We start from the raw sequence: 26,996 nt of genomic DNA, 5'->3' as shown, positions 1-26,996 counted from the left end.
AGAGGTAAGTGGGAATAAACTTATCCTGTGAGATCTGCAGACATGTCTGGAAAGCCAGTTTGTGTTGCTGATTTTGAACATTATGCTAAAACATTTCTCCCCAAATCAGTTTATGATTATTACCGATCTGGAGCAGATGACCAAGAAACATTAGCAGATAATGTAGCAGCATTTTCAAGGTAGGAGAATGATTTAAGGTTGTAGAGTGTGTGTATCTGTTTGCATTATTAGCAGATGTGGTACAATGTTAGATTTTGTGCTAACAAAACTTATATTTTCTGAAACTTCTATAAATTTTAGGAAGAAAACTCAATGAAATCCTTCTCAGAACATCCGTTCCACCCTTTCTTTCCCCCAGCTACAATTTTCCATCAGAGCACTCCCTAAGATTCATTAGCATGCTTTTGGCTTTACCTGCATTTTGTTTGTTTTGTTTAGGGAAGCAAAATGTCTGGGTGGAACAAATATTTAGTAAAAGTTGATTAAATTGTTGTTGCTTCTATATTTTAAGCTGTTGTACAGACAAAAGATTTCTTGTTTTACTGTACCTTTTAGGTCTGACTGAACTGAACTGTTCCTCCTAAATTGAATTACTGTAGTAATTTAGTAATTTAGTGGCCTCCCCCACTAAATGTCTGTGCAGTATTGCTGAACTGGAGCTGTGCATCCTAGCAGTGCGCTCAGGAGCAAGGTGTGAAGGCCAGTGCTCAGTACCGTGTGCCTGAGCTGCGTTCAGATTTCAGCCGTGGTCAGCACTTAACCATGAAATATTGTATGTGATGGGAACTGTTATAAAACTGGTTTTGACTTGCAGTCTGTAGCTCTGTTCCCTGTCCTGTTGTCCAAAACCAAACTCACTCCTTTGTTCTATAAATGCTGGGTTCAACCTGGAGTAAAGCAACGTTTGGTGGAGGAGTGTCAAAACTGATACCCAGTCGCTTTGTGTTGCCCTGGTTCCCCATTCCCTGAATTTCTGCTGCTGCTCAACTGCCAAAGCATCGGTTCAAGGGTGCCTGGAAGGAAGGAAGGCAGCCAGAGCTGTTGAAGGTCACCCAATAAAGCAGTGGGAGAGCTGGGATTGGAGTCCAAAACCCAGTCCCTGGCATAAGGTACATTGTCCCCTGGTTTCTGACACCTACAGCACTAGCACAGAGCTTCCTTACAAGAAAGAGCATCGTAATTGAAGTTGTCTGCCAGGTGGTCCTTCCTTTTTGCAAAGGTGAACCCTCCCACCTATTCCAATGGGATGTGGAACTTCAGAATCATTTGAGCACAGATTTCCAGGGCCTGGATCTTCATTCTTAAGCAGTCCCCACCTGTAGCTGCTGAGGCACCTCTTGTTGTGGTGGGATTTCATTTATTAGCCCTTGTGTCTAGAACTGTTGAGTGCAACATCCGCGTGTCTGATGGCTTCCTGGCAGCATATCTAGAAAGGCAAACCTTGTATATGGATTTGTGATTATTCTGTGTTTTAGGACTTAACTTTGGCATAAGCAACTTCAAAAAACCTTTATTTTTATCATGGTGATGTTGAGAGGGGCATGTCCTAACCATGGCAAGAATGTGGGACTGCTGTTGTGGGGTTAGTCCTTGAATCTCAGTCTTCGTGTTTTTGAATGTGTTATTCATTATCTCCCTATTCCTGAGTGCAGCTGATGGGTAAGTATTAAGCAAGATGGACTTTACACCCACAACAATCACGAAGTCAGACAACTTTGTGAAAGAAGTGCATATGTAGAGCTTTGCTATCAATGATCAGACAACTCTCATTGGTTTCTCCAGTCAAGAGCTTAATCGTGTGCTTTTTCAGAACATAGGGTTCACCCCAATTAAATATGTTTAGAATGTCTTTGAATATTTATATGTGTAAATGTTTGTATTTAAATGAAAAAGAAAAAAGAATAAAATAGAACCCATAGTGTGAATTTTGTAGCCCAGACGTTTGTGGTGTGCACTGCAAGGTTATTTAGTTGGCTGGCATATAGAAAAAATATCTGTTAATTTTGAGCTCTTAATTTTTTGGCAGTGTAATGGTTGCACTTACAAGAGAAATAGATTATCATTCTGGAGCAATGTAGCAAATGAATGGTTGTGTCAATAGATAATGCAGTACCTTTGGAACGGCTCATGCAGTTTTTGGAACAGTGCAGGTCATATCCATTTGCTGATAAAATCAAATGTCCTGTCCTCTCGACAGCACAGGAGCTTAAAGTACTTTGGACCTGTAATCAGATACTGCAGTATAAAGTGCCCCCAAAGGACCAAGGCTTAAGATGAGACTAATGAGAATTACAGCAACTCTCCTCTGGCTTCCAGTTTATCTGAGATTGATGCTGATGTGAAGAACCAGTGCTTGCATCTCGACATCAGCATTTTCCTGCTTAGAGCCAGATCAGTTTTTCTTTCAGTTTTCATATGAAGTGGAGACATCAGTTGCACAAATGAGGCATTAAGGATAGGGACAATTATTTAGGGCATGAGAGCATACATTACTCCCTATGGCATCTGTCTTGATTCACCTTGTGTTTGTTCTGCATTCCAAAACACCATGTGTCCTTCCAACACTGCTCTGTCTGGTGATTAAATTCGCTCTCAAATTGTCAGGAAACCAATGGGCCTGAATAAAGAGTACGTTTCAAGACAAGGGTGAGTTGCCTTTGGCTTGATGGCATTCAGGAAATCAATCTGAAATCTCTCAGCATTTTAATGAAAGTGAAGTGCGTGTGTTTAGGAACACATTTCCAATAATCTGCTGTGACAGGTTCTGCCACTGACTTCCCAGTGGCGTTTGGAGAAGATGCATTTTGTTGTCATGTACAAGGAACATCGTTTCTTGTTTATCTGTGTTAGCATTGATGCATATTTCCTGCAAACGTGTCATCATGTAGTTGGGTGTTAAGGGTATTAAAATGGCTGGGCACGGGCCTTTAAAAAAAATAGAGACTGAAAATCTGACTAGGATCAAACAGGCGTGTCAGGTCACAGGGAGAAGAGAGGAAATGAATGCTTTTAGTAATAAGTTCTTGTGGTTTCTGCCATGTCTTCCACCTCAGATTCAGAGTGCCCTGAAAAAAGTTGCCATATGGATGATGAGACATCTGAGAAGAGCAAATATGTTCCTTGAGCAAAAGCAGCTGTTCATTGGCCCTGTGCAGCAATAGCATGTGTCTGTTATGATGGGAAGTTGGGAAGTAGGAGCTGGAGGAGACCTTAACCTCTTGTTAAGGTTATCAAAGCAGGTAGGGGCTGGGACAGGGCCTTCCTCTGAGCAGTGTGTCCTTTCCCAAGCACTCTGCTAGTGATGCTCTGTTGAAGGGATTTACTGTGAATTTGGAAAAGTGGGAGATGTTGCTTGAAAATGTTACATTTTGAAAATTGCAGTGGTTCTTCACAGCAGAGAATGAGTATGGAAAGTGAGTCTTGCCCAACTGCAAGATTTACACTTGTACACTGGGAAGTACTGTGCCTGTTTTTGCTTACTGTTGTTAAGGGTATATCCCCATGGTTTGTCCAGAAAGTAGGGTCGCTTCAGATGCCTGGTAAACTTGCAGCTGAAAAAATTATGTTAAGCAAAATCTGATGCTGCTTCTGTCAAAGAGTGTAATGCCAAGGTGGTGACCCCGTCAGTTTTTGCGAGACCCAGACAGTGCTCAGTTAGGAGGACTAATTTGTTAATGGTCTAAAGCATACAACCTAGTGAGATGCAAGGAGAAAAGCTGTGTTGTTTTTATGTTGTTTGTTTATTTTAAATAAAGAAGAGATCAGAAGAGAAATTTGTTTAAACGCTGGGGCTTAACAAATCTGGCACCAAAAAGCTGGTGGACAATTATTTGATACATTTAAGAGTGAGTGAGAAAGGAGGGCGTTTGCTGCTTCGAACAGCATCGTTAGTCTTGTATGTTCTGCTGGGGGGAAATAGAAGATTTTGTCTCTTTCTGCTTCTCTGAGCTAGAGGCACTGAAGGAATTTTGCTGCTTCAGGACTGATACTCAAATGTGTGCCTGGAAGTGGCAGTCATTTGCACCAGGTAAAAATCCTATGGGTCAGGAGCAGCTGAGAACTAGGAGACTGCAGAAGGCATTTTGCATCCTTATGCTTCTAAGCTGGCCTGTAAACATGAGCAAGGTTATGAAAGGATTTGTATTTTCTTTGTATTTGCTGGGGAAATCAGTCTCAGTGCTAGAAGGAAGCTCTTGGAATGAGGATTAAGAAGAAGGGGGATAAAAGTCATGTTTTCTTTGTCCCACCCTCAGCTTATTTTCCCCTGAAAAATAACAGTCTGACACAATAGCATGAAAACAAGTCCAAGGAGGCATACTTACAGTGTGTGTCTTGGCATCAAATGTTACAGCCGAGTCCCGCAACTACATCCCTTCCAAGCATCATAACCATCTTTCTCCTCCCTGGAGAGTGCTTTCTGGAGAACTGGCATGGCCTCGTGCTCCATGGCTTAAGAAATTTGGGTCTCATCCTGACTCTGTCACAGATTTCTTATGGAAATTTCTCTTGATCTTCCAGTAATATGAAGCTGTTGTCTGTTTTCCCCCTTTTTTCCTCTCTTCCTGTACCCCAACCAGACTGGTTAGTATGCAAGCTCAAGCTGACTGCTGCTCACAGACGGAACATAGCCTAAGGATAACGAAGGCTCCGGTTGCCATCTCCTTGCTAATGACAGTACTGTTTCCATCAGGCATTTTAGGTAGTCATGTTCAGCAGTAGCCTAAGCTTTTAATTATTTTCTTCTAATTAAAACTCAATTGCCATAATCTGCACTCAAAGCCCTTTCAGAGGGAAGGGTGCATCAGTAAGACATTGAGACAGTGAGCGTATTACTGCTTGCAGAGAACCTTTGCACCTTGCTCGGAGCAAATCCCTGAGAGCTAGCACCTGCTGATGCGCACCTTGGAGATTATTCTAACAATGCCTTGCTACAACATTACCTCACTGATAAGAAAAAGTCTGATTTCATGGCTATCCCCCCATGAATGCATCCGTACTGAGATGGTTTGAGATACTGAAGTGCCGTCTAGCTGATGCTCTGAGAGGAATTGTTGTCCAGTTGGTGGCAGAAGGCAAAGGTAGATTTTTGTGTGATGTGATGTTCAGCCTAATTGCAATTTCAGGTGGGTGTTTTTTAGTTCTTATTTGGAGTCAGCTTCTGTCTGTATCTGAGCTGCAGGCCCCAAAGGAGAATATGGCGGTGGCTCTGGGTTGGTGTGGTTTATGGTGGATACATTGGAAGCAAAGCGAGGTCAGGAACAGTTGAGTGGGTTCAGGCCAAGTCATTCAAGGAGTAGATTATAATTTACTCTCTCAGGAAAGCAATTGTGCTACAGAGTCTTTTTCTGTACCAAATTATAGTGCCTGCATTTGGTCTTTTCCTGGAAGTCTCAACTCCTTGTGGGCCATCCCTGGGCCTGCAGTAACTTTTCAGTGAAGTATGTGTCACACAACAGCTTGTAACTGCTGGGGATGGGGCCTCCTGGGGGCTACTGGATTGCAAAAGGTGCCAATAGAAATGTAGAGCAGCCAATTTCCCCAATTATCTCATCTGAATACAGCTAAGCTAAGGCATGCTCCTGCTTATCTGTTTTCTGCAGGAAGAGGCACGGCAAATTGTTTCTGTGTGCTCTCAATGCAGAGACCTCTAGCATAGGGACAAGGTGGTGTGAGAGCACTGGTCAGGCTACTTTTATCCAAAAATTGTGTCCTTTGGCTCCCTGGTCTGTTAAGGGAATGACTGAGGGAGGTGAAAGGGGAACTGGTGACTTCTGTTATAGAATCTTATAGTCATTGAGGTTGGAAAAGACTTCTAAGGTCACTTTGTCCAACCATCATCACTACCATGTCCGCTAACCCATGTCCTTCAGTGCCACTTCTCCATGGTTCTTGAACACCTCCAGGGACAGCGGCATCTCCACCTCCCTGGGAGCCCGTTTCATTGCATTATTACTCTTTCTGAGGGTAAGTTTTTCCTAATATCTAATCTGAGTCCTGCGTATCCTCTGTTATCTAGTTCTGCCACAGGGCTTTCAGAGAAGCTAAGATTCACTGTAAACATTGTTTTGCAGCTCCTGTCTTTTCTTTTAAATAATTCCAGCCAACGCTTTTCAAAGGATCTTTGCTTCCTTTCACCCTCCATTGCTTTGTGTTTTTTTTTTTTTAAATCTCTTCTAGCCTGTTTCTTCTTGGCTTTGTGCCTTTTGCAGCTCCCTTTATGTGTCTGGGTCACACAATGAAGCTCTGCTCGAGGTCCAACACCCTGCTGCTTTGTGCTGCTTCCTCCCCTCCAGCTTTCACCATTTTTTCTTCTGATAACAGGAAAATCTGCTCTTGGACATTCGGAGCTCTAACCTCAATGATGCAGACGTTTTATTCTGTTTCTCTGTGTCAGATGGAAGCTGTACCCCCGGATGCTCAGGGACGTGTCTGTAATGGACCTGTCAACCTCAGTCTTGGGGCAGAAGATCAGCATGCCTGTCTGCGTTGCGGCGACTGCTATGCAGCGCATGGCTCACCCTGATGGAGAGACGGCGACCGCTAAAGGTAAACTGTGCAGAGTGCCTGCAGTCCTCTTGCTCCTGTCTCTGAATAAACAAAGTTAAGTCTTGGTGGGAAGAGGGCAGGCGAGTGCTTTTTTTTTTTTCAGTGCCTTCAGATGGAGAAGATAGACGCTCAGGACATCAGAAAAGGAGGTGACCTTCCTGCATCCCAGATTCAAGGCATGTGTTTTTTGCCCGTACATCTTCAATTGCGTTTGCAGTCTGATAACATGTCAGTCTAGCAGCTCTTAATTTTCAAGAGTGAAAAGGGAGGGGGAAAAAAGTGCTATCCATTTTAAGCCAGGTCACCCAACAAATACACACCGCAAAGTGGGGATCTGGGCTCGGGGGAGACAAAGTGCAGCGAGTGCAACATCCCTGTATTGGTGATCGGGGCTGAGTCATGACCGTAGGAGTTCTCTTTTCAACCCTTATCTCTTGTAAATGCCTTCCAATTAAAGAGTGGTGTCATTTTGGAGAACTGCCAAAGAGGTTTTTGTAATCTTCTGTAATGTAGATAAATAGGTTCCCTAATTGTTTGTAGGGCCAGAAGAGGCTACAGTGCTTAGCTAATATGACTGCACAATGTTAGTCCAACATCTGCTGACAGGTTATTTTTGCACTGCTTTGGCCCTTGTGGGATAGTCTCTTGGTCTTGATTTGGGAATGAAGTGGTAGAGAGAAGTCACCAGAAGTAGCAATTAAAAAATAAAAATTGTCTGATTTCTGGCTTGAGCCTCTCTCTTGGCAGCTTTGGACACTTTTTGCTTGGCTGAAGAGTTCTCTGATGTCAGAAATTTCTCCTTGCCCACTTCACCAAGTCCTTCACACCATGACAGCTGCTCTGCTTTCTTGTAACAAAATATTTTTCACTGGCCTGTAGGAATTCTAGTTTTCTAATTTTAAAAAATGAAAACAGGATCTGTATGTTTTATATACATTCTATAAATATAAATGTATATGTGTTTCCATGACAAGAAATGCTCCCTTTCACAAAACCTTTTATGAACCCCAGAGGCCATCCATGCCTTTGCTTCCAGAAATGCACAAGCTTTTGCCTATCTCAGAACGATCTTTTTTTGTTGTTGTTTTTTGCTTTATATATAGCTCTTTGAGCACATCCCAGGGAGCCAGCAAGATAAGGGTCCTCTGGGCTAAATTTGACACAAAGGTGCTTTCAAAGTGGAGCCTACAGCCTAAAAGGATGTGAGAAATGGGATAATTCAGATGTGAAATTTTCTCGCTCATTTAACTCAAACTGCAAAATGATTTCCAGAAGAGGTCACACTGTATGCAGCAGGCAGAGTCAGGGCATGCATCTCAAAACTCCAGAATAAGCAGAATAGCAGAATGAGAAAGGTTACAAAACATACAGACTCGTGAGCTATTTAATTTGATAATATTTCCATGATCAATGCAGCAATTGCCAGTGTGAAGTGAGTCTAATCGTATTGCAGTGAGCTCATCTCGATCCTTGTTAACAACCAGCATGGCTGGGGTGTGCCCTGCAATGAGCCGCAGCCCTTCTGTGTTGCTGTCCCAGGGCTCTAGCAAACTCAGCCCTGTCACAAGGTTTACATTTTGCTCGTCAGCAAGGAGCAGTCTGAATCTTATTTCTGCCAAAGGTTTCTTTGATTGTAGTGTCTCTGTGCTACTTTATTTTTTTTTTTTAAGAGACTTATTAGAAAGGCGGATGGTATGTGCAGGCACACTCCACACGATGGAGCTCGAATACCTTGAACTGGCTTGAGAAGCTGTGTTCTGTCAGCTGTGTTAGTGTTGTCCTGGCCTTTGGCAACACTCGTAGATCATTTCTGGCCTAGGTTATGCTGGAAGAAAACCCTGAAGCATAGAGCTGTTAAGTGCAAACACATTAATGCCATGTTAAGAGTGAGATTAGAAATGCACAAAATCCAGGATGTTCCTTAGCAAAACCTCCCACTGACACTGTTGCCTGGCCACATCTTCAGTCGTAAATCTGTAACTGCAATCAAGTGATAAAATAAAGCTATCTATCAGGGCTGAGTTACGGCTGTGGTAGATAACTTAATTTTGGAATTTCCTGACTCTTTTGCATTTAGTTTCAAACTTTAACATATGATTATTGCATTTAACATTCCTGGATCTTCAAGACAGCAGAGCTTGGTGTACTGGCAGTGGTTTGAGTATGTGGCCAAATAAATGTATCCTTGGAGCTGGTAAAATTTTCATCACTTTCAAAGGAGAGTGCAATTAAAATCACACCCTCTGTATTGCATTAGCATTTCTTGTAGAAAAAAGTCTTTGGTTTTGTGCTCTGTTAGAGGTGGAGCAGGGCATTCAGTGCCAAGCTTTTGGTCTGACCTTATAAGATGACAGGAGTTAGCTGTAAAGTACATGTTTGGCTTAAAGCTTTCCTTAAAATTGGGACATTTGGGATCAAGGATTTTGCTACATCCAAATTCTCTTTAACTTAGCAATACCTCAGAAATGAAGTGGCCAGATTGTTGGTTGCTTTAAATTGGTTTTTGCTTTAGCTGCACCAAGGTTCATGCAAGCCAAGAAAGGCTGATCATAGTCTTGTGGCTTTTGGAAAGCACCATGTACTTGTATGCTTGAATTTTGGCTCAGGTATGTAGGAAGCGACTCATGCAGTGGTGCCTCTGCTATCGTGATGGCCCTTGGAAAACATGGTGTGGTCTGAGTCTTGTCCCTCCTGGTCTGAGCAGGCATAGTGAACCTTGACTCACACTCAGGAGCGTGGCAGCTGCCCGGTGCAGCACCCACAGTGCACACATGTGCATTGTGTGCTCAGGCAATGCGCAGCAGGTGCCACGAGCAACAAGATTTTTCCATGCTTAAGAGCAATGCTCATCCTTCCAGCTACCTCTATTAAGCAACAACATTTTGCTTTGAAACGCTGTATTCCTTCAGTGCCTTCATCCACACATGAGGGCATCTATGTCATGCTGTCTCTGATTAGATTAAACTCCCTTTTCTTGCAGACCCTTTGCTTCAGGGCTTGTTGGATTTTTGGGAACTGCTGCTGCTCAAGTGACACCCCCACACAAGTGACCAAGCTGGTGGGGAAGAGCATGTATCTGATCTTAAATAGGTCTAAGTCAGGCTGATTCCCTTAAACATACCTTCATCAACAATCCTGTTTCATTGGTAAAGGTTATTTTTTAGAAAAAAATGTTGAATTGTAATATTGAAAGTTCCTGATGATAAGACTGAACACAATGTTTGTAAGTCACTCAAGTTTAACTAACTCCACTCTTAACAGTATAGGCTGTAATTATGGTCAGAACTTGCACGATTTCAAATTCTAGAGAGTAGATTGTTATACTTTTTGTTAACTAGACCGTATAGATATACATATATAGGCAGCAGTAAGTTTCCTCCTCAGCTTTCCTTGTCTAAATGGACTTGGAGTTCTTATAGAGAATGCTTCCTTGTCCTTTAAACAATTCCATGGATCTTGGCAGAAGTTAATCCATTTTTTTCAGGGCTTTCTTTAAGTATATTCCCTGGATTACAGTTACAGTCAGTTGGTGTGTATGGAAATGTTGCAAATAGTGGATTTTCTTTTCATGAGAAACTGAAAAATTGGGTGGAAAATAGTTTTGGATTAACTGAAATGTTTAATTTTATCTAAAAGACAATGTTTTATTGAATTTTCCTACCAGCCAATGCTTTTAACCATAGCTTACTTTTGAAACATAAGTGTTAGCTTGGAAGAAAAACATTTCCATTTTGAAAATATCAACGCGTGACATTTTGACTTAGTGATTTTTTTTTTCTTGTCCTTCTCACTCAAACTTCAACTCAGTTAACTAAAAATATTTGCCAAATTTGATGAATAATTTTAGCCACCGTTAAAGAGCAAAGGGCTTTTCTCTAAACACCTTTCAGCAAAAATTTTCTAATTCTACACAGTATTTTTCTGCTTGTCCGAAAAACGTTCACTGTTCTTTCATGCAATGGCATGAATTTGCCACCCCAGCTTCACAGTGTGCTCACAAACCACTGTGATTTCCTTATAGTCTTCATTCAGTACTCCCTTGAAGTAGAGTAGCACTCATGGTCCTGTAAATGGGGATCCACCTTGCAGTATACTTAAGATGGATACTGCTTGAGATTTTATTTCTTAACAAGAAATAGCAGTTTCTTGACTACTCAGTTCATCATTAACAGATAGGAACAATTATTTTTATCAAGACTTCTACTCTATTATATATTGATGCTATTTACATATTCCTGTCTTAATTCTTACTGACTTATTTCCTAGTATTCTGTTGCTTCAACTCAGAATCAGTACTGCAGTAACTGATTTATCTTAGACTTGCTTAAAATCAGGCTGAACAGCTTGACTGTTTTCTTGACCAGATCTTTTGAAAACTTGGAATGTTAGTTGTTCAGATCTGATGATTTTATTTATTCTCTGCAATTGCTCTCAAATAGGTTTCTGAGTTACTTCTGACTCAAGAAGGATTTCACCGCCACCTGAGAAGCATCTGCACAGTCTGCCAAATAGAGAATAGGAATACTGACTGAAATGCTTTCTCCAACTCTGTTTAGTTACTGTCAGCCCTATCATTTTCACCTAGGCTGGGAGCAATACCTTATTCCTTTGGCTTTAACAGACTTACGAAATGTTTTTCATTTGCTTTAATGCTGCTGGTCCTCTGAATTCAGGTTCCTTGTGCTCATCTGGTGTGCCCATCCATGACACCAAGGGAGAGATTTTGTTGTCTGTTGCTCTCTGTGCTCAGCCACAGTGACTACAGTGGGACTTTGTACCCATTCCTCACCTGCTGTTCTTATCATGTCCTTTCCCCCCCCCCTCAAAAAGAAAAGAGTCTGTATTACAGTTTGGTATGGCTGGAGACTTTCTGGTATAACCATACACAGGCTCTTAGCATGATAGACCTTCCAGACTGTCTAGATCCATTTTGGCCCTGCTGCCTTCAGTTTTCCTGCACAGCTGACAAAATGTTGTGTCAACAAACTGCAGGCCCAGCTTGCACAGAAAGTTTTGAAAGGGGTAAGTGAGGTAAGGCTGGGCAGGAGATCTCTCAGCCAAGTGCGTTTCATTAAATAATTTAAACAACTCTGTTTCTTAGGAGATGCAGCTCAAAGAACATAGCTACTTCTGAGAAATACCGCTGTGACAAAAGGGCACCATGTTGATCCCAAGTGTGTACTTTGCCCCCTAATTCAAGGGCAGCGGGTAAAGGGAGAAGTGACTGCAGTGGGGCATCTTGACTGCCGTGAGATGCCCCTGAAAGGAAAACAAGGGAAATTTGCACAAGAAAAAAAGAGCAAGATTTACCATTGTCATACAAGGTAACCATGACAAAATATGAAAGCTCAAACTGGACTCTACTCAGGCATCCTGTGCTGAAGTATATGCTCTGGGTTGCCTGCAGGAATAAACTGTACCTTTTTATACCAGTTAATGGAGTGATATGCCATCAGAGGTGGGAAGGAGACACAATTTCAAGATGAAAAGTTGAGTTGAGATATGTTATTATAGAATCATGCAGTTGTTTGAGTTGGAAGGAACATTGAAAACCATCTGGTTCCAACCCTTTGCTGTGGGCAAGAACACTTTGACTAGATCAGGCTGTCCAACCCAGCCCTGAATGCCTCCAGGGTTGGGGGACCCACAGTTTCTCCAAGCAGCTGTGCCAGTGCCTCACCAATATTGCTCTGTTCTCCTGTGGACTTCCTAAGTCAGTCCTGTTCCATTACCAACCTTGATTTGTTGTTGCATAAAATACTTCAGTGGAAATACCCAATACTGAAGAAAATTCTGTTTCATTGAAGTTTATCTTACCTGGTGAGAAGAGTTGTCTTTGAGGCTCAGTTCACTCAGTTCATGTACGTCCAGTGTCTCCAGGCTTCCCCAGGCGAAGTGCAGGCAGATGGCAATGTGGCTGAGGCACCTGTGCAGCTAAGTCAGTGGAGCTTCCCCTCACCTAGGCACCCCATAATATCCCTATTCGTGGTACACTGGGCCTTGTAATTGTATGAAGCACAAAGAGCTTAAAGCTTCACCATCCTGATAGTGACAACATCCCCAAATCTTTCCTGTGTGCCCATGTGTGCCTGCTACCAAGCTTTGAGCACTGTCACTGACCTCGGTGGAAACCTGCAGTGTGTGTACAAAGGTAAGTGTATCCTTCAGGGAACGTTCCGGATTTGTGCTTAAAAGATGACTTTTTAAAAGAAGTTATCTGGATAGGCATGAAAAAAGGCTGGTAAAAAAAAAAAGAAAAAAAGATACTAAAAATCTGATGTTTAAACTTTGGCAAATGTTGCCTGTTGCTGAAGGAGTTTCCCATGAGAAAATGGATCCTGTACTGACTTGTAATAACAAATAGAGATATTTGCAGTCCCCCAGATTTGAAATGTAAAATATAGTTGTTAAAGGAATTGAACTGTTTCTATTTTCTTCAACTGCTGTTAGACGTGTAAGAAATTTGAGTATATTTTTAACAAATCCTGATTTGAGGTAGGAAAAAAAAACTGGCAATACTTCAAGACTATCATCTTTTTTTAAAGTCTACAAAAATGGCAAAATGAGCTTCAAGGGATCAATGTAATGCACAGGTCAACCTGGGATCTCTAAAATATCAGAATTGTTTTTGTGCAAAGACTTGGAATTTTACTATGAAAATCCAAAATACGTAGCATGTTGAGCTGCTGCTTTACCAGAGTGGTTAAATAGGTCAGACAAGGGAAGAATTTTGTAATTATATTTTCCGCTTTTGCAACAATTCTCATGTCCTTAAGGCCGTATATGTTGAGTTGAGAATAAGAGATTATAGATAAATGAATACTTAGAAAGAGATTGAACCATAACATTTACATTTTCTCTCTTATCTGATCTGAGGGTTTTGCAATTGCTGGATTAGTTAACCCTCTCTCATTCATGAACTCATATTTGACAGAGCAACAGGAATGTTGATCCATTGTTTCTTAGCATCACATAATGGGTTTGACTGAGCAGATCACTTTGGAGTTGTGACATCCCATTCAATATATGGTTTTTGGTTTTTAGAAGAAGTTTATTTCTGGGTACTTCTCTGAGAATGAACTGTTCCTAGTAATTTTAAGGGGATGGATCAAAGGATTGCGATGTTCTTGGTTTTTTGGTAGGTGGGTGCTTGTTGCACCATTGGAATCTTGTTCTCTCTGCACACCCTTCTACATATCGTAGAGGGGTTCTTTTTATTAATTACTAGTATGAGTACAGCCTGGGATTTTAATAAGATGAATGGAGTCATTTCTTTTCCTCCACTGAATAATATTTTGAGTCAGTTAATATTTGTACTTTTTCAGCCCAGATTTTTGTTCCTATGCATTTCAGTAAGCAAGAACAGCAACAACAGGAATAGCCAAAACTGAATTTAGAATTGCAGTGATTGAAGTGGATGGCTGCAGTGTAATTCAGCTTATCTACCTTTAATCATTTACACACACCTATTTACCTGAGGCTGCCTTTATAGCCAGTGGGAAGAACTGTCCCCTGTACATGGCTATTTCACTTCACTGACTTGAAATGTCAATCCAGGAGACTATCCTGCATGCGTATACCTGTATTTAATCAGATAAATAACTTTTATTTAGACAATGGGTGCATTTCCAAACAGGCTGGTTGACTACTGGATACAATAAAAACAATTGACCTGTGAGATATTTTTCAACAAATAGTTTGACTCCTTCATACTTTTCATACTTTTAAGTTGTAGTGTGTTTTCAAGGAATTGGTAACGAAAGTAAGTCAGTTGTTTGTAAAGCACTTTTTCTTGAGTAGGCAGTGGGTGATAAGCTATCTTACCTAATTTTCCATTAGGACAGTGCAGATTCTTCTACATCTGTTTGCGTTATATTTTGTCTTTTGTCATGTATGCTTTTTTTTGGAAGCAGAAGGTAAATGGACAACACTTTCTGAAGCCTCTTTTAGAAGTCTCTTTAGGCTACTCTTTAAAATCCCCCTTGATTCTGCAAGTTACAGCTCTTCATGGAGTAGCAAAATCTGCAAGACAAGAGTGAAGCATGGCTGTTTCCAGTGACTGAAAGCTGCCTTGTGGCTGTAGGAGGGTGTATCCAATCTGATTGAGCAAGTTCTTTGTGAATTTCCATTCTGAGATCCGTAGTTCTTCTCTAATAAAATGCTGTCATAAAGACCACTTTTGAATGCCTCCCACAGGCTGGAGATGAGATTTTGAGACAGAAGTCTATTTACATTAAAAATGTGTACTATAGCAGACCAAAAATAATAAGGCTTTATGTAATATTTGAGTTTTACAGTGTTTTTCTTTACATTAAGTAATAGATTACTCCTAAAATAAGTAATAATATATTCTCAGAAATATAGTTGTATGAGTTTAGCTGGTTTGTCATTCAGCCCAGGTTGGAAATCAGCCTCGTGGAGGTAGCCAGGACAGAATCTTGAGCTGCTTGACCTCATCTGGGATTGTTTGGTGATGTTTAACCTTTGGCTGCTCGCTCCTTATGATGGATTTCGCTGCAGTGCTTTTGAAGGAAGGGGGAGGAAGAGAGCCCGACATGCAGTGTGAACTCTCATCCTTTTGGCCTTAGTGGAGCTTTTTGGAGACTACTTTGCTGGCGTATTCTCTTTTAGGAGCTGCTGGGTGGAGACTGCAAAGACTGAAACTTTGTGTGGGATCACATGATAGATGTGGGGTTCCCCTCCTTCAGTGATGAGGCAGAGATATCAGAAGAAAGAATGGTGAAGGCTCCCCATCAAGTCTATTAGTCCCCATTGATCCTGTATGTGCATTGATATTAAATGTCGTCCTGTGGATGGCAGTTTTCATAACATCAGCTTTGTATTCCTAAGTTTATCTCCACTCTTGGGTAGGTTTGGAGCTGAATGGAACGTTGTTCAATGTTTAGGGGGAGCCAACTCATCTTTTAGTTTTTCAGTTGGAGAAAATGCAAGTAGCTACTTAATCTGTTTTCCACTGAGCTGTACTACCACACTCGTTCACTATCACTTGCAATGTGTAACTACACAGACATTTTCAACTTGTACTATTACTTTTTCAAGCAAATACTTCAGGAACTGTTCTTTTGCCCATTTTATAAGATGGTAAATGAACAACAGAATGATGTGTTAACATAATTCAAAATGCAAGGAGAGAGAAAATGAAATCCTTTTCTTGCGTGTGTATGAGAAATGAAATGGTTCCCTTGTAAGTATGACCATCCTTTCAGCTCAATACTTAGTGAGAGGGACAATACACTTAAGCTGGTTCTTTTGGCTTACATCTGTGGGAAGTTCCTTTATGGAGAATGAGAAGCTCTTGGCCTTGAAGCCAGTAGCTGCCTTTTTATAGTTACTAAGAGCCATAAAAAGAGCAATATTTGTTTGATGAGATCCTAGACATAATGGGAATCATAGGTATGTAATAAGGTTGTCTGCTGGACTATGTCCTTTTCTCTCTTTCATGTTCTGAAATACTCTGTAGGGATGAAAATAGGCACCTTGCTCAGAGAAGTGGTGGGAGAGGCCTTCAATAAAAATGTGCAATGCTTGTGAACTTTCTAGAAGTGGGAAAAAGTTGTTAAAAGGCCACGATCAAAACTTGCCAAAGTATCTAGTGCTTGAGGGGAGCATATGTGGCAAGGGTGAGGAGGATTGAGGTACAGTGTTGATAATGACAGTCCTAAAATACCAACCTGTGCAGCCATGTGGCAGCAGTCAGAAAGCTGGAAAACTTAAATGCATTTTTTTAGATTGTTTAAGACTGTAAGTATGTGATCATGCATTTAAATGTGTGTTCTAAAATTCTGGTAAGTGATAGCCAAACTCCAGGGTCTTACAAATAGGTTCCCATTAGGATGAATAGCTAATATGAGATCATATTTATTTTAATTATAATGCTTTTTTTTTCTAATATTGAAATGGGTCACCCCAAACATTATGTAGACAGCAATTAATGTTAATTGGCCTATAAGCACAGAAAATAAACCAGAGAGCTCTCAAAGCAGCCCACTGTCAAAAACTATCAACATAATATTTACTGGAGGGCTGAAAACACATTAAAACTGAGGGAACGAAAGGAAAGGCAGTGTGAAATTACGTGCACTGACACTCGTGTTTCGGACAGTCTTGAATGTGACCTTGTGTTCCTCCAGCATGCCAGGCAATGGGGACAGGAATGATGCTGAGCTCCTGGGCCACCTCCTCCGTTGAAGAAGTTGCTGAAGCAGCTCCTGGAGGCCTTCGCTGGCTGCAGCTTTATGTGTACAAGGACCGAGAGGTTACCAAGTCCCTAGTGAAGCGTGCAGAGAGAGCAGGTTACAAAGGAATCTTTGTGACTGTGGACACACCGTTCCTCGGAAGGCGTATTGATGATGTGCGCAATAAGTTCCAGCTTCCTCCCCACCTCAGGTAGGTGCCTCCAATTGGGGTGTGGGGTGAGCATGCCGCAACGCAGCCTGTCTTCCAGATGACACACACTGAGCTTATGTACTTTGCTGTGGCTTACGGGCAGAAGTATGCTATCTTAGTATTTTCATACAATGTAAAACTGTATGTCAGGCTGCATGAGGCTGCAGACTGGCAAAGTTAGTGATGAGGCATTTCTTTGTGTGTCTGGTAACTAATCTTTGGGCACCTTCAAAACTCAAATGGGCACAATCCTCTGGAATCTGCTCTGCCTTTGAAGCTGAATCCAGCTGCAGGGTTGACCATGTTCTGAGCAGGAAGCTGGACTAAGTGACCATCAAAGACTTCTCCCAATCAATGACACTGCAGTGCATCTGGGACCATGTCAATACTGAATGTGGAGTCTCTTTCCAAGCAACTTCAACTGCCCTTTTAGCCAAGTACAGAAATGGGGGGGATCAGCTTTCTTGAATATCACACAATCAATCCACCCCTACATCTCTTCTGGGACTTTTTCTGTATCTCAAGGAAAAGCTAAAGGTCTCTGCACTAATTCTGGTTTCTCATTATATCAGGGCCCATGCAGCATTTAACTTAAAATAGAGTTCTCCAGCAGTGTTCTGTGGGTGCTGATGCTGGCCTGATTTCACTGCATCCTGCAAACATGAATTAACATACTGTAAGGTCACCCTGAATAATGTTTGCTGAAGTGCTGGCACAGTGTTAGCACTCAGTCCAGCTGGAACAGTAAAAGAATGAATGGGATACGCAGGATTTTTGAATTTGCAAAATGGAGCTAAGAATCTTCTGCTTACAAGGACCTGATATTGGCCACAGTTGGTCATGATATATATAGACTACTGCCCTTATTTAGAATCTGTAAATGAAATCAAAATGAAAACTAAAAAAGGAAAGAAAAAGTAAAATATAGTTGAAAGTATCTTGAAGTGGATTAATTTTGGTTTGAGTTCTAGGTGAGAGCTAGTTTTGAATATTATTGATGAATCTGAAGTGTTCTTCCAGTGTCTCTCACAACTGTAATATGCTGCATACATACTGTACCTAGCATGAAATATAGCAAGAAATACAAAATATATATTTTTAAAAAATGTAGCAAGAAATATAAAGCCAAATCCTAAGTTCCTTCATTTTCATAATTTTCGTTTCAAAGATAAACCATGGGACTGTACCACCATGGGGTGTCAGGTACCCTGCCCCAATATGCCAGTACTTGAAGCTAATGGGTGAAGTGGTAAAGATAGGCAGAGTTAAGGGTTCTCTCAACGATTTCTGCATAAAAGGACCATCTTGTGAGGAAAGTACCAGAATACAAAGAATCCTAACAAACTTGGCAGTAAAAAGTAATGCACATATCAGTGCATATGCATATGCCCCACTTATTAGTCTGCTATAGATCTTTTACTGACAAAGCATCATTGATTGTCTTTACCCAGGGAGAGTTGCTTTAAATAGTTTTTTGTTTTTTTTTTTTTAGGAGCAGTGTCATTTTAAGACCTGGGGTTATAGAGTTTCTGGATGAGAGTCAAATAACGCAAAATATTTGAGAAAAGCAATAGTGCATTTCTGACACACTTTGACCCCACTTGACCTAACAGTAACAGTTTTGTTTGAGTGAACCATACGGAATAATACGAAGTTGGAGCGATCTTTTAAGGTTCAAAATCCTTCAGATTTCAGAATGGCACTCAGTGTTTTGTTGCGGAGTCAGTGGTGAAACTCGGTAGTGTGGGGCTCTGCTCAGTTACTTGATAACTTTTTCTTGGCTTCAGAATTTCAACAAAGTTTCAAAGCAACAACAAGGTGCCATTGTGCTCCAAAATGTATGTAAGGCAACATTCATTCAAGTGTTGACCTGCATTTCACAGTCCAAGAAAAACAACGTTTATTTATATAATCTTATCCATGGTTCTGTTTTTCTCTGGGTACCCCACCCTCCACAAACCAACAGCTGAAAAGCTGGATCTTGCTGAGAGCCTGCTCCTTTCTCATTTTCTTCTTTGCTTGGAGTTGAACAGAAAACCCAAGTGAAATGTTGCTTGTTACAGGCATGAAATCAGCAGTGAAACTAGCCAGTTTCCGTGCAAAAATACTGTGTGTTCCCAAGATGTGGAATATGAGTATAAAATAGCACAACGTGAATTGATGCGCAATCTCCAAAGCATGGAGCAGTCAACACAGTGTGGGACATCGGAGTCCTGGGTTGTACTGGTGTCACCAATGATGATCTGGTGCTTGAAAGCACTTGGGCTGCTTCAGTTTCTAACATAAATGCAGCCTCAATTTCTCTGTATGCCCTCATTTTCCCCCTCCCCTGTTTTGTCTACTAAGACTGAACTCTGGTTCAGGGGCTGGTGTTTGCCATTCAGTTCCTAGAACTTGTGAGGTTGATTTGGTGATAATAAACAAATAATACCGAGTGTTTTCATACAAACATTTTCCTCTACATTTTGTAGGCAAATGTACAAAAAAGATGAATTGTATACAAGAACTATTGCCTGGATGTTCGTCTTGTCAGTTAGATGAAAATTCTAGTTTCTTTGCCAGAGTTCATGCAGACCCATCTAATTTAACAGAGTTTTAAAAAATGTCCCTTTTCCTCTCCCATCTAGGTAGTCTCCTATTTACTCCAGTAGCTGAATTCACTAGATGAAAAACGAAAGCAAAGAGAATACTTGTTGCAAGAAAGCCAAGGAGATTTTTTGCCACAGATAGTGGATAGTAGAGGTGCACCTTTTAACTTCAGTGGGAAGTGAATTATATGTTATGAAAGACTGATATTCCCTCAGCAGACACATTCTCTGCTCCTCAACGGTCTGGATGGCCTACAGCCTCTGCTGTGTTTATCCTCACAGTGCTCCAGAAAATGTGGTTGCTCCTATTTTATGATGGGAAACAGGCAAAGGGAGTGACCAAATGTTCAGCCCAAAGTCACAGAGGATGTCTGTGGCAGGATGAATGGTTGAACCCAAACCCTAAGTTTCATCTTTGGGTTTTTCCTTTCAGTTGTAGATTTGATGCTGAACCTTTAGATTTTGGACTTTGTCTTATTTCCTTTGAAAGCATTAGGAGGGTTGCCTTGGGCCAGTGAAATTTGCAACAAAGTTATCAAATATTTCTCAAGGAGGAGGTTTTGACTTAAAAGAGTTCAGAAATAAAATACTGGGTAGGCTTTTTTACTTCTGCCCCGTATAATACAATGCACATTTAATGCAGATGTGTTGAGTGCTGACACTAAGGACTGATATTTTATGGCTCCAATAAATATTTCACAGACTGTTTTATATGCTTTTTGTCATTTTAGGTTAAAAAATTTTTCAAGCAACAACTTGGCCTTCTCCTCAGGGCAAGACTTTGGGGAAAACAGCGGACTGGCTGTCTATGTAGCCAACGCAATTGATGCAAGTATCAGTTGGAAGGACATCAGATGGCTTCGTCGGCTGACATCACTGCCCATTGTTGTAAAAGGAATCCTAAGAGGTGTTGTAGCTCTACTGCTTTTCCATGGAGAGGGCAAGGCATCCCTTTTTGCAGGGGCAATAGGGAAAAAGAAGTGCTTGTGCTGCTGAATTTTCTGTAGAATTGCACTACATTTCAATGGCAAGCATCTGTTTTGCTTACATTAAATATGATGGGTTGTACATTCGTATTTGTATACTGTGCTAAGCAGGGAAGATTTGCCAAAGTAGATTGCAAAACAAAGGAAAAAGTTCTCTTCCTTGTGCATGATTAGGATGTGGAAGATTGCAGACATGACCAAATGTCCATTTGTTTTGGTTAGGATCAATGCAATATGAACTGGTGAGGGTGATTATTGTGCTGCCTTTGTGCATTAGCTTCTCCTTGTGGAAGGCAGTCTGAATCAGAGAAGCTTTTCTTCCAGCAGAAACTGAACATTATTATTTTCCTATCTGGGGAAAAACTGAAGAACGGGATTTTGCGTTTTGGCAGTCAGAGGTACGGGTGAAGGTTTGTGGCTTATAAGGCCTGGATGTACTTTTTACTGGCTTTGATGGAACTGCAGAGAATGCAGGAACGCACATGAGCCAAATAGCCAAGAAAGTGAAGACTCTGCTTTAATAAATACCTGGAGTTTTCAGGTGGTTTGTATGGCTGGACTATAGAATGTGCTCACCTTGAAGTTCAGTAGGCAGGGATTGAAGTCCTGTAGCCTGTAGGCTTTGCCATGCCATGGTGTTTGCTGGGCTAAGCAGTGGTTGGTGTCCCTATTTCCTTGTCCTGTGCTGTGAGTTCTTCCTTAGCCCATAGTCTTATCTGGGAGATCTATGAAAAAGGATCATTTCACTTTGCTGCTGTCTATCTGTGAAAATGCAAGTGTTTGAAGAGAAAAACAGCATGAGTGCTGGGCCCTTAGATTCTGCATAAATGAAAAAAATATTAACACAAAAGCAAAACTTAAAAAAAAAAAAAAAAAAAAAAAAAAGGCAGGCCAAAAGAACCAACAACCCAACCAACACTTTAAATTTTCAGGTTGAGTTGTTGGTGTAACAATAGTTATGTCTAAATTCAGATGCAGTCAGGAAGGACAGCTCATTGTGCTTGTAAGCCCTAACTCTATTCTAAGTTGTGTGCTACTTGAAGGAAAGCTGGATTTCCATTCCGTTAAATGAACACCGACACAGCAGTGTTTTCATTAGCTGTGGTTTATTACCATAATCTTATTGTTAACTGGCATTGAGGGGAAGAAAAAAATCAGCAGAAGAATTTAGTGAAGTGCTGCAGGATAGACGGGGGAGAATAGGGTTAGAAAGGCTAGCCATGCAAGTTGCTGTTAGTCCAAAGTGATAAAATGTTCTGTTCCAACATTTCAAGTGACCTTCCTATCTGTACTGCTTCAAGATAGAACTGTTGATCTGTGATGAGATGAGCCTATGGAAGGACGAAGCCCTAAGTGGCTTCCCAGCATCTTTCACTGTTTTGTTTTTGGTTTTGTTTTGTTTTTGTTTTGTTTTGCTTTTTTTTACTGATGTCATAATTTCCCTCATCATGATGTTCAACATCCCAGTTCTGGAAAGAATATTTTTTTAATGTATTTTCAGCTGATGATGCTAAAGAAGCTGTGCAGCTTGGGGTAGATGGTATACTGGTGTCAAATCATGGAGCACGTCAGCTTGATGGAGTTCCTGCAACGGTAAGTAGTGGTGCCAATAAGTACCAAGTTCTTTCTGCCTTTGGCTTCCTGCTTCCTTCCACTGAATACACGGTAGCTAGAGGGAAAACCTGTAAATACATGTTGTGTGCCTTAATGCACGAGAAGTAATCTCTTACTACAGTTGTTTTCGTTTTCAGTACTCTCCAGAGACTTCTGAAAAATTGGAGTTACAGAGTAACTAAAGGCAAAAGGAAATTCTCCCCTTTTCTCCTTTCAAATCTTTCCAGTTTTGGAAAAGGTTCAGGGTGATTAAACTAGAATTTTTTCCTTTTCCTTGTCATGCTGCCCTGTGCCCTTCCAAAGGTAAAAATGGATTTGAGAAGTTCTCAACTGGTAGGGGAAAGAAGGAAAGGAAAATGAAAAAGTATGTGTTCAGACTGAAGTAAAACCCCCCAGACTTGAGTCATCGCTCACCCTTCTTCATTTGGAATGATAAAACTGCATAAGTAAAAAGAGCAAAAGGGAGGAGAATCAAAGCCTGGTCATGACTGTTTCAATATCCTTAATGCACTGTTGTTGAAAAACCTCTGGTTCTCCATGAGAATTTTCTGAACAGAGGAGACAGGTAAGCCCTTTTCCACTGCAGGATGTTTTGCATGCAAAGATTTAGCAACTCAGTTCAGTCTGCAGTCAGCTTGGCAGGCCCACTGCTGTGTCACCCCTTCCTCTAGAGCTCTTCTGCTCTCTGAGTCTTTCCTAGGGGACAACTGAAGGTTTCCCCATTCAATTCAATTCACTTGCTGATTTTTTTGAAAGTCTTCAAGTGGACCCACTGGTTCTTTTTATGGAGTGTGGGTGCCAAAACTTCTGAAATCAATTTTCTTAAACTTCTGTTCTCTTCTTGTTCTCTGCAGAGAATGTATGCTTCAGTTTCACCAAGAGTATTGGAAAATCTTGTGCAAGTCTGTGTGAGGTAACCCAGCAGGAAAAATGTGAGGACATTAAAAACAACAACAAAAAAAAACCAACAACAACAGAAAAATTTTTTTGAAAAATGAGAGCTCAAAAACTAGGAATTATTTTCTACAGAAGCAGAACTGAAATTAAGCTTGTGAACTACTTTTTTGAGTTTCTTCTTTACAGTGTCATTGTGTAGAGAAGATGACGCTATCAAAGCCAGTGTATTCACTGAATTTCATCTTACAGAGAGAAGTGTATTTCAAAATGCAGTTTCCATGAGAATATCTGTATTGAATCATTCAGAGTTTCTGTTTTTGAAGTATAATTTCATGGCTTTTCAGAACATGAAATGGTTAATAGTTACACATAGAGGAAATCTATGTTTTAATTACGGTTTGCATCATATTTTAGTTATTATAGCACTTTAATGTTGATACAGTTTGTCAGGATGTAGAAAGTAGTTTCTGTGTATGGAAATAAATCCAAAATATGTTTGGCAAGAGAGGAAAACCAGAGGGAGGGGAAAAAATCACAGCCACTGCCAAACTTCAAGAAAATTTTAATCCAAATCTAAAAACAAACTGCGCTTTCAAGTTTTTTCCCCAATCTCCTAGTCACTTTTTATCCATTAGAAAGGAAATGAATTGCATCCGTGTTTGAAAGACATAAATTGGTGTGCCTTTTATTTTACTACTGCACACTCCTTAGTACTTGGCTTCTCGTCTTGTGTCTTTCCTGATATTCATGAATAGGAACTGTATGCATGTCGTAGGAGCAGCTGCTATGTAATTAATGCTTGAGCGTTGAATTCAAGAGGCTCATCTCTTCTTGAAACTTCTTGCACAGTGTTGACATTTTAGCTAATTCCGTAGTTACTTTCCTGTACCTTAGGAACATCCATTCGTCTTTGCTTTTACCACTTGTGCAGGGAGTAAGTGCAAATCAGTGAGAGAAGTAAATGCGTTCGGAAGAAGAAAGTGTTTCTCTCCTTGTTCAAAACACAGAGCAAGTTGAATTTTTCTTAGGTAAATAAGTTCCCTGTACAACTATTCCTGAGATCAAGATGTGTTCAAATGAAAAAAAAAAAATGTTCTTTTATTTTTCTGACAGATCTCTTACTCATTATCTTCAGACACAATGCCTACCTTTGTGTTCCTTAATGCCAGCCAGTGCCTTTTATTAATGAATAGTGAATTTAAGCAAGAAAATGAAGATGCCTGTTTAAGAAGTCAGTGACTGATTTCCTAAGTGATTTAATTCCTAAATTACTGAACACTGAATGTTAGGGGAATTATATGAAGGAATAGGGTCTCTTCCGTGTCTGCTATTTCTTATATTCCTCCTAATAGCTTGTACAGCCTGTGTTGGATGCACGTCATGAGATTAGATGGACATTTTATGTGACCCTGCTGATTCTCATTTTAAGTGGCTATCCAAATAAATTTGACCTGTGTATATATCTGCTAACATCCCAGGACACACAAAGCTGTATTTATGCACACAATCAGGCAACTAATTGCTCACTTAGCTTTTTTGAAGCTTGAATCCTGTACTTAATAATTTATTCAGAAGATAAATAGGGTTACAGAAACTGTATTTCTGATTTTACTCTTCTAGATTGATATCTTGCCTGAAATTGTTGAGGCTGTGGAGGGGAAGGTGGAGGTGTTCCTAGATGGTGGCGTAAGAAAAGGCACAGACGTACTCAAAGCATTAGCTCTGGGTGCCAAAGCTGTATTCATCGGCAGGCCTCTCATCTGGGGCTTGGCTTATCAAGTAAGTAAAAGAATAAAATCTGAAAAATATGTTCATAGATGCCTATACTAGCTTTTATGCTTTGTGTATTCACGTGTATGTGAATCTCTTACGTGTGTGTATCCAGATCATACAATAATCTAAAATTTGCTATCAAATACTTAGGAGTCAGAGTTGTCCATGAAACTTTCCTGATATGTATTTATAGCTTGTCTATAGACACAAATACACATAACAATGCACGCTGCATCCTACTTGCTTAGGGTGAAGAAGGAGCAAAAGAAGTTCTCCAGATGTTGAAGGAAGAGTTTCGACTGGCAATGGCACTGACAGGTGAGACATCAGTGTTTCCTCTTAGTAATAACCACCTCTCCCTCACATTTTGTCACAGCTCTCATTCGCCCTGTGCAAGGCACCATAGTAACCTATAGAAGAAATGAATATTTGCAATATAAGCAGGTTAAGCTGCAGAGAGATGAAAAAAGAAACCCAACTTTATATATAGGATATCTATATATGTAGACAGAAAGAGTAAGTAAAAAATGAAAAAATATTTTGGGTTAGAAGAGCCATAGGTCTATAGAAAAGTGATGGCAAATCCTCAGTCACTAAGGGGTGGATTAGATCTGACTGAACATAGCTTTCTATGGAAAAGAAAATGAAGCAACTTAGCATGGGGTTTGGCATGAGGCAATTGGAAATTTCGACTGATATTCCTTGGCCACCATTCCCAAATTTCAACTGATATTTGTTGGATATGAGGAAAATGTCTTCTACATTGAAGCATTGAAGGTAGTGTGGTACTGGAACAGGCTGCCTAAAGATGTGGTGGAAGCTCCATCCTTGGTAGCATTTTAGGCCAAGCTGGATGGTGCTCTGAGCAACCAATGGTGCTGTGCAAGTCCCTGTTTGTTGCAAGGCAATTGGAACAGAAGATGTTTAAAGGTCCCCAATTCTATGATTCTTTGTAACTTGCTCTCTAGGATGCCGGACTGTAAAAGAGATTGGCAGGACATTGATACGAAGACATGAAGTACTACTTTCCAAGATTTAGATCTGAAGATGATCCCCTCGCTTGTTGCCTGTTGTACAGAAAGCACACTAGATAAAAAAACAACGCTGTTTGCTCTTTGGGTCTCATGCTGCAATTCTGACTGAAAAGGAGTCTTCTGTAAGCAACTGCTTGTTGAAGAAGTTATTTGCTTCAAGTTTTACAGCCTATTCTGCTAGGCTTTTATGGAAAGCTGCTGTGCTGTTAGTTGTGATTAGAGATGAGTCTTTATGCAAGACCAAGACAGAAACTTGAAGGTGTTTTGCAATAAACGCTGATATTAGCTTTCAAACCTTTTTAGTACTAAAACCATAAAACCATAAAAGAACATGTTCTGATGGCAAACAGCTATCAAAATGTAGAAAATTAAAATGTAGAAGGTACTTTTCTCACTGGTTAGAGAAACTACAGTGTAGATCAGAAATTAAATCTTGCTCTATTATGAATATAATTTCTTCTCCCTAATAGTGATGTGCTGTTCCTTAATAAGTATGTGGACTTACATCATGTAGGCTGTAGAAACTCAGAGTTCTTAGTTATAAAGAACTGCACAGCAAAGTGAAATTGGAGAAGTGACTCAAAGCCCTTTGCAATCAGACAACCACTGTGCTTGTGAATCAGACACACATCAGATCTTTGGCTTGTGCGAATCCTGGTAGGTCTATTGCCTTCACCAGTATACCCAGCTGGATCGCTACGTTATGTTTTTAAACTGGACTCAATTCTTCACAGTTTTTTAGATTATTGGATAAATCTGTAGCATCTTGCATCAGCACTGCAGAAAGGTTTTTAAAATCTTGTTCTGGAATTATTTTTTTTTAAGCCACCATTACACTGTTCCACTGTCACTGATATCACTGTCTGTACCATTTGTTTCTCATCAATGTCAGGAGAACTTGTGCATTCTGATTCTCCCTTTTTGCTTTATTTGAAATATCATGTATTGAGTTTTAGAGGCAGTTTTGTCATAAATGATGGAATAGTACAATATGAACTAAAGCAGAGGCTGGAACTCAAAACAGGGAGAAAACCCAAAAGGCCACATGCTTGCCCTTCAGTTGTAAAATTTGTTCTCTTATTTACTGCAGATTGTAGTGTGTTGTGTAGGGGTTGCATAGCAACAAAATAAAGTTTATCTGTGTAAGGAAA

General features: G+C 40.5%; 1 protein-coding gene and 1 long non-coding RNA gene across 2 annotated transcripts; both read left to right on the top strand.

The window, feature by feature from the left end:
- HAO1 (hydroxyacid oxidase 1) lies at positions 1 to 26,996 on the top strand. The gene is made up of 8 exons (XM_042876535.1): positions 1 to 179; positions 6,395 to 6,546; positions 16,698 to 16,953; positions 20,273 to 20,448; positions 22,029 to 22,120; positions 24,659 to 24,817; positions 25,060 to 25,129; positions 25,780 to 26,996. Exons 1-8 carry the CDS (start codon positions 43 to 45, stop codon positions 25,848 to 25,850), a joined length of 1,113 nt encoding a protein of 370 aa, XP_042732469.1. The 5' UTR covers positions 1 to 42; the 3' UTR covers positions 25,851 to 26,996.
- Positions 22,127 to 23,524, top strand: LOC122182895. Its single transcript, XR_006180034.1, has 2 exons — positions 22,127 to 22,706; positions 22,996 to 23,524. It is a non-coding gene; the product is annotated as an uncharacterized LOC122182895 (long non-coding RNA).

This window comes from Lagopus leucura, unplaced genomic scaffold, assembly GCF_019238085.1.
Source record: "Lagopus leucura isolate 7727_CA_CO unplaced genomic scaffold, USGS_WTPT01 Super-Scaffold_73, whole genome shotgun sequence".
Lineage (NCBI taxonomy): Eukaryota > Metazoa > Chordata > Aves > Galliformes > Phasianidae > Lagopus > Lagopus leucura.
The sequence above is the reverse complement of the archived record's forward strand: the minus strand, read 5'-3'. Positions and strand labels throughout refer to the sequence as shown.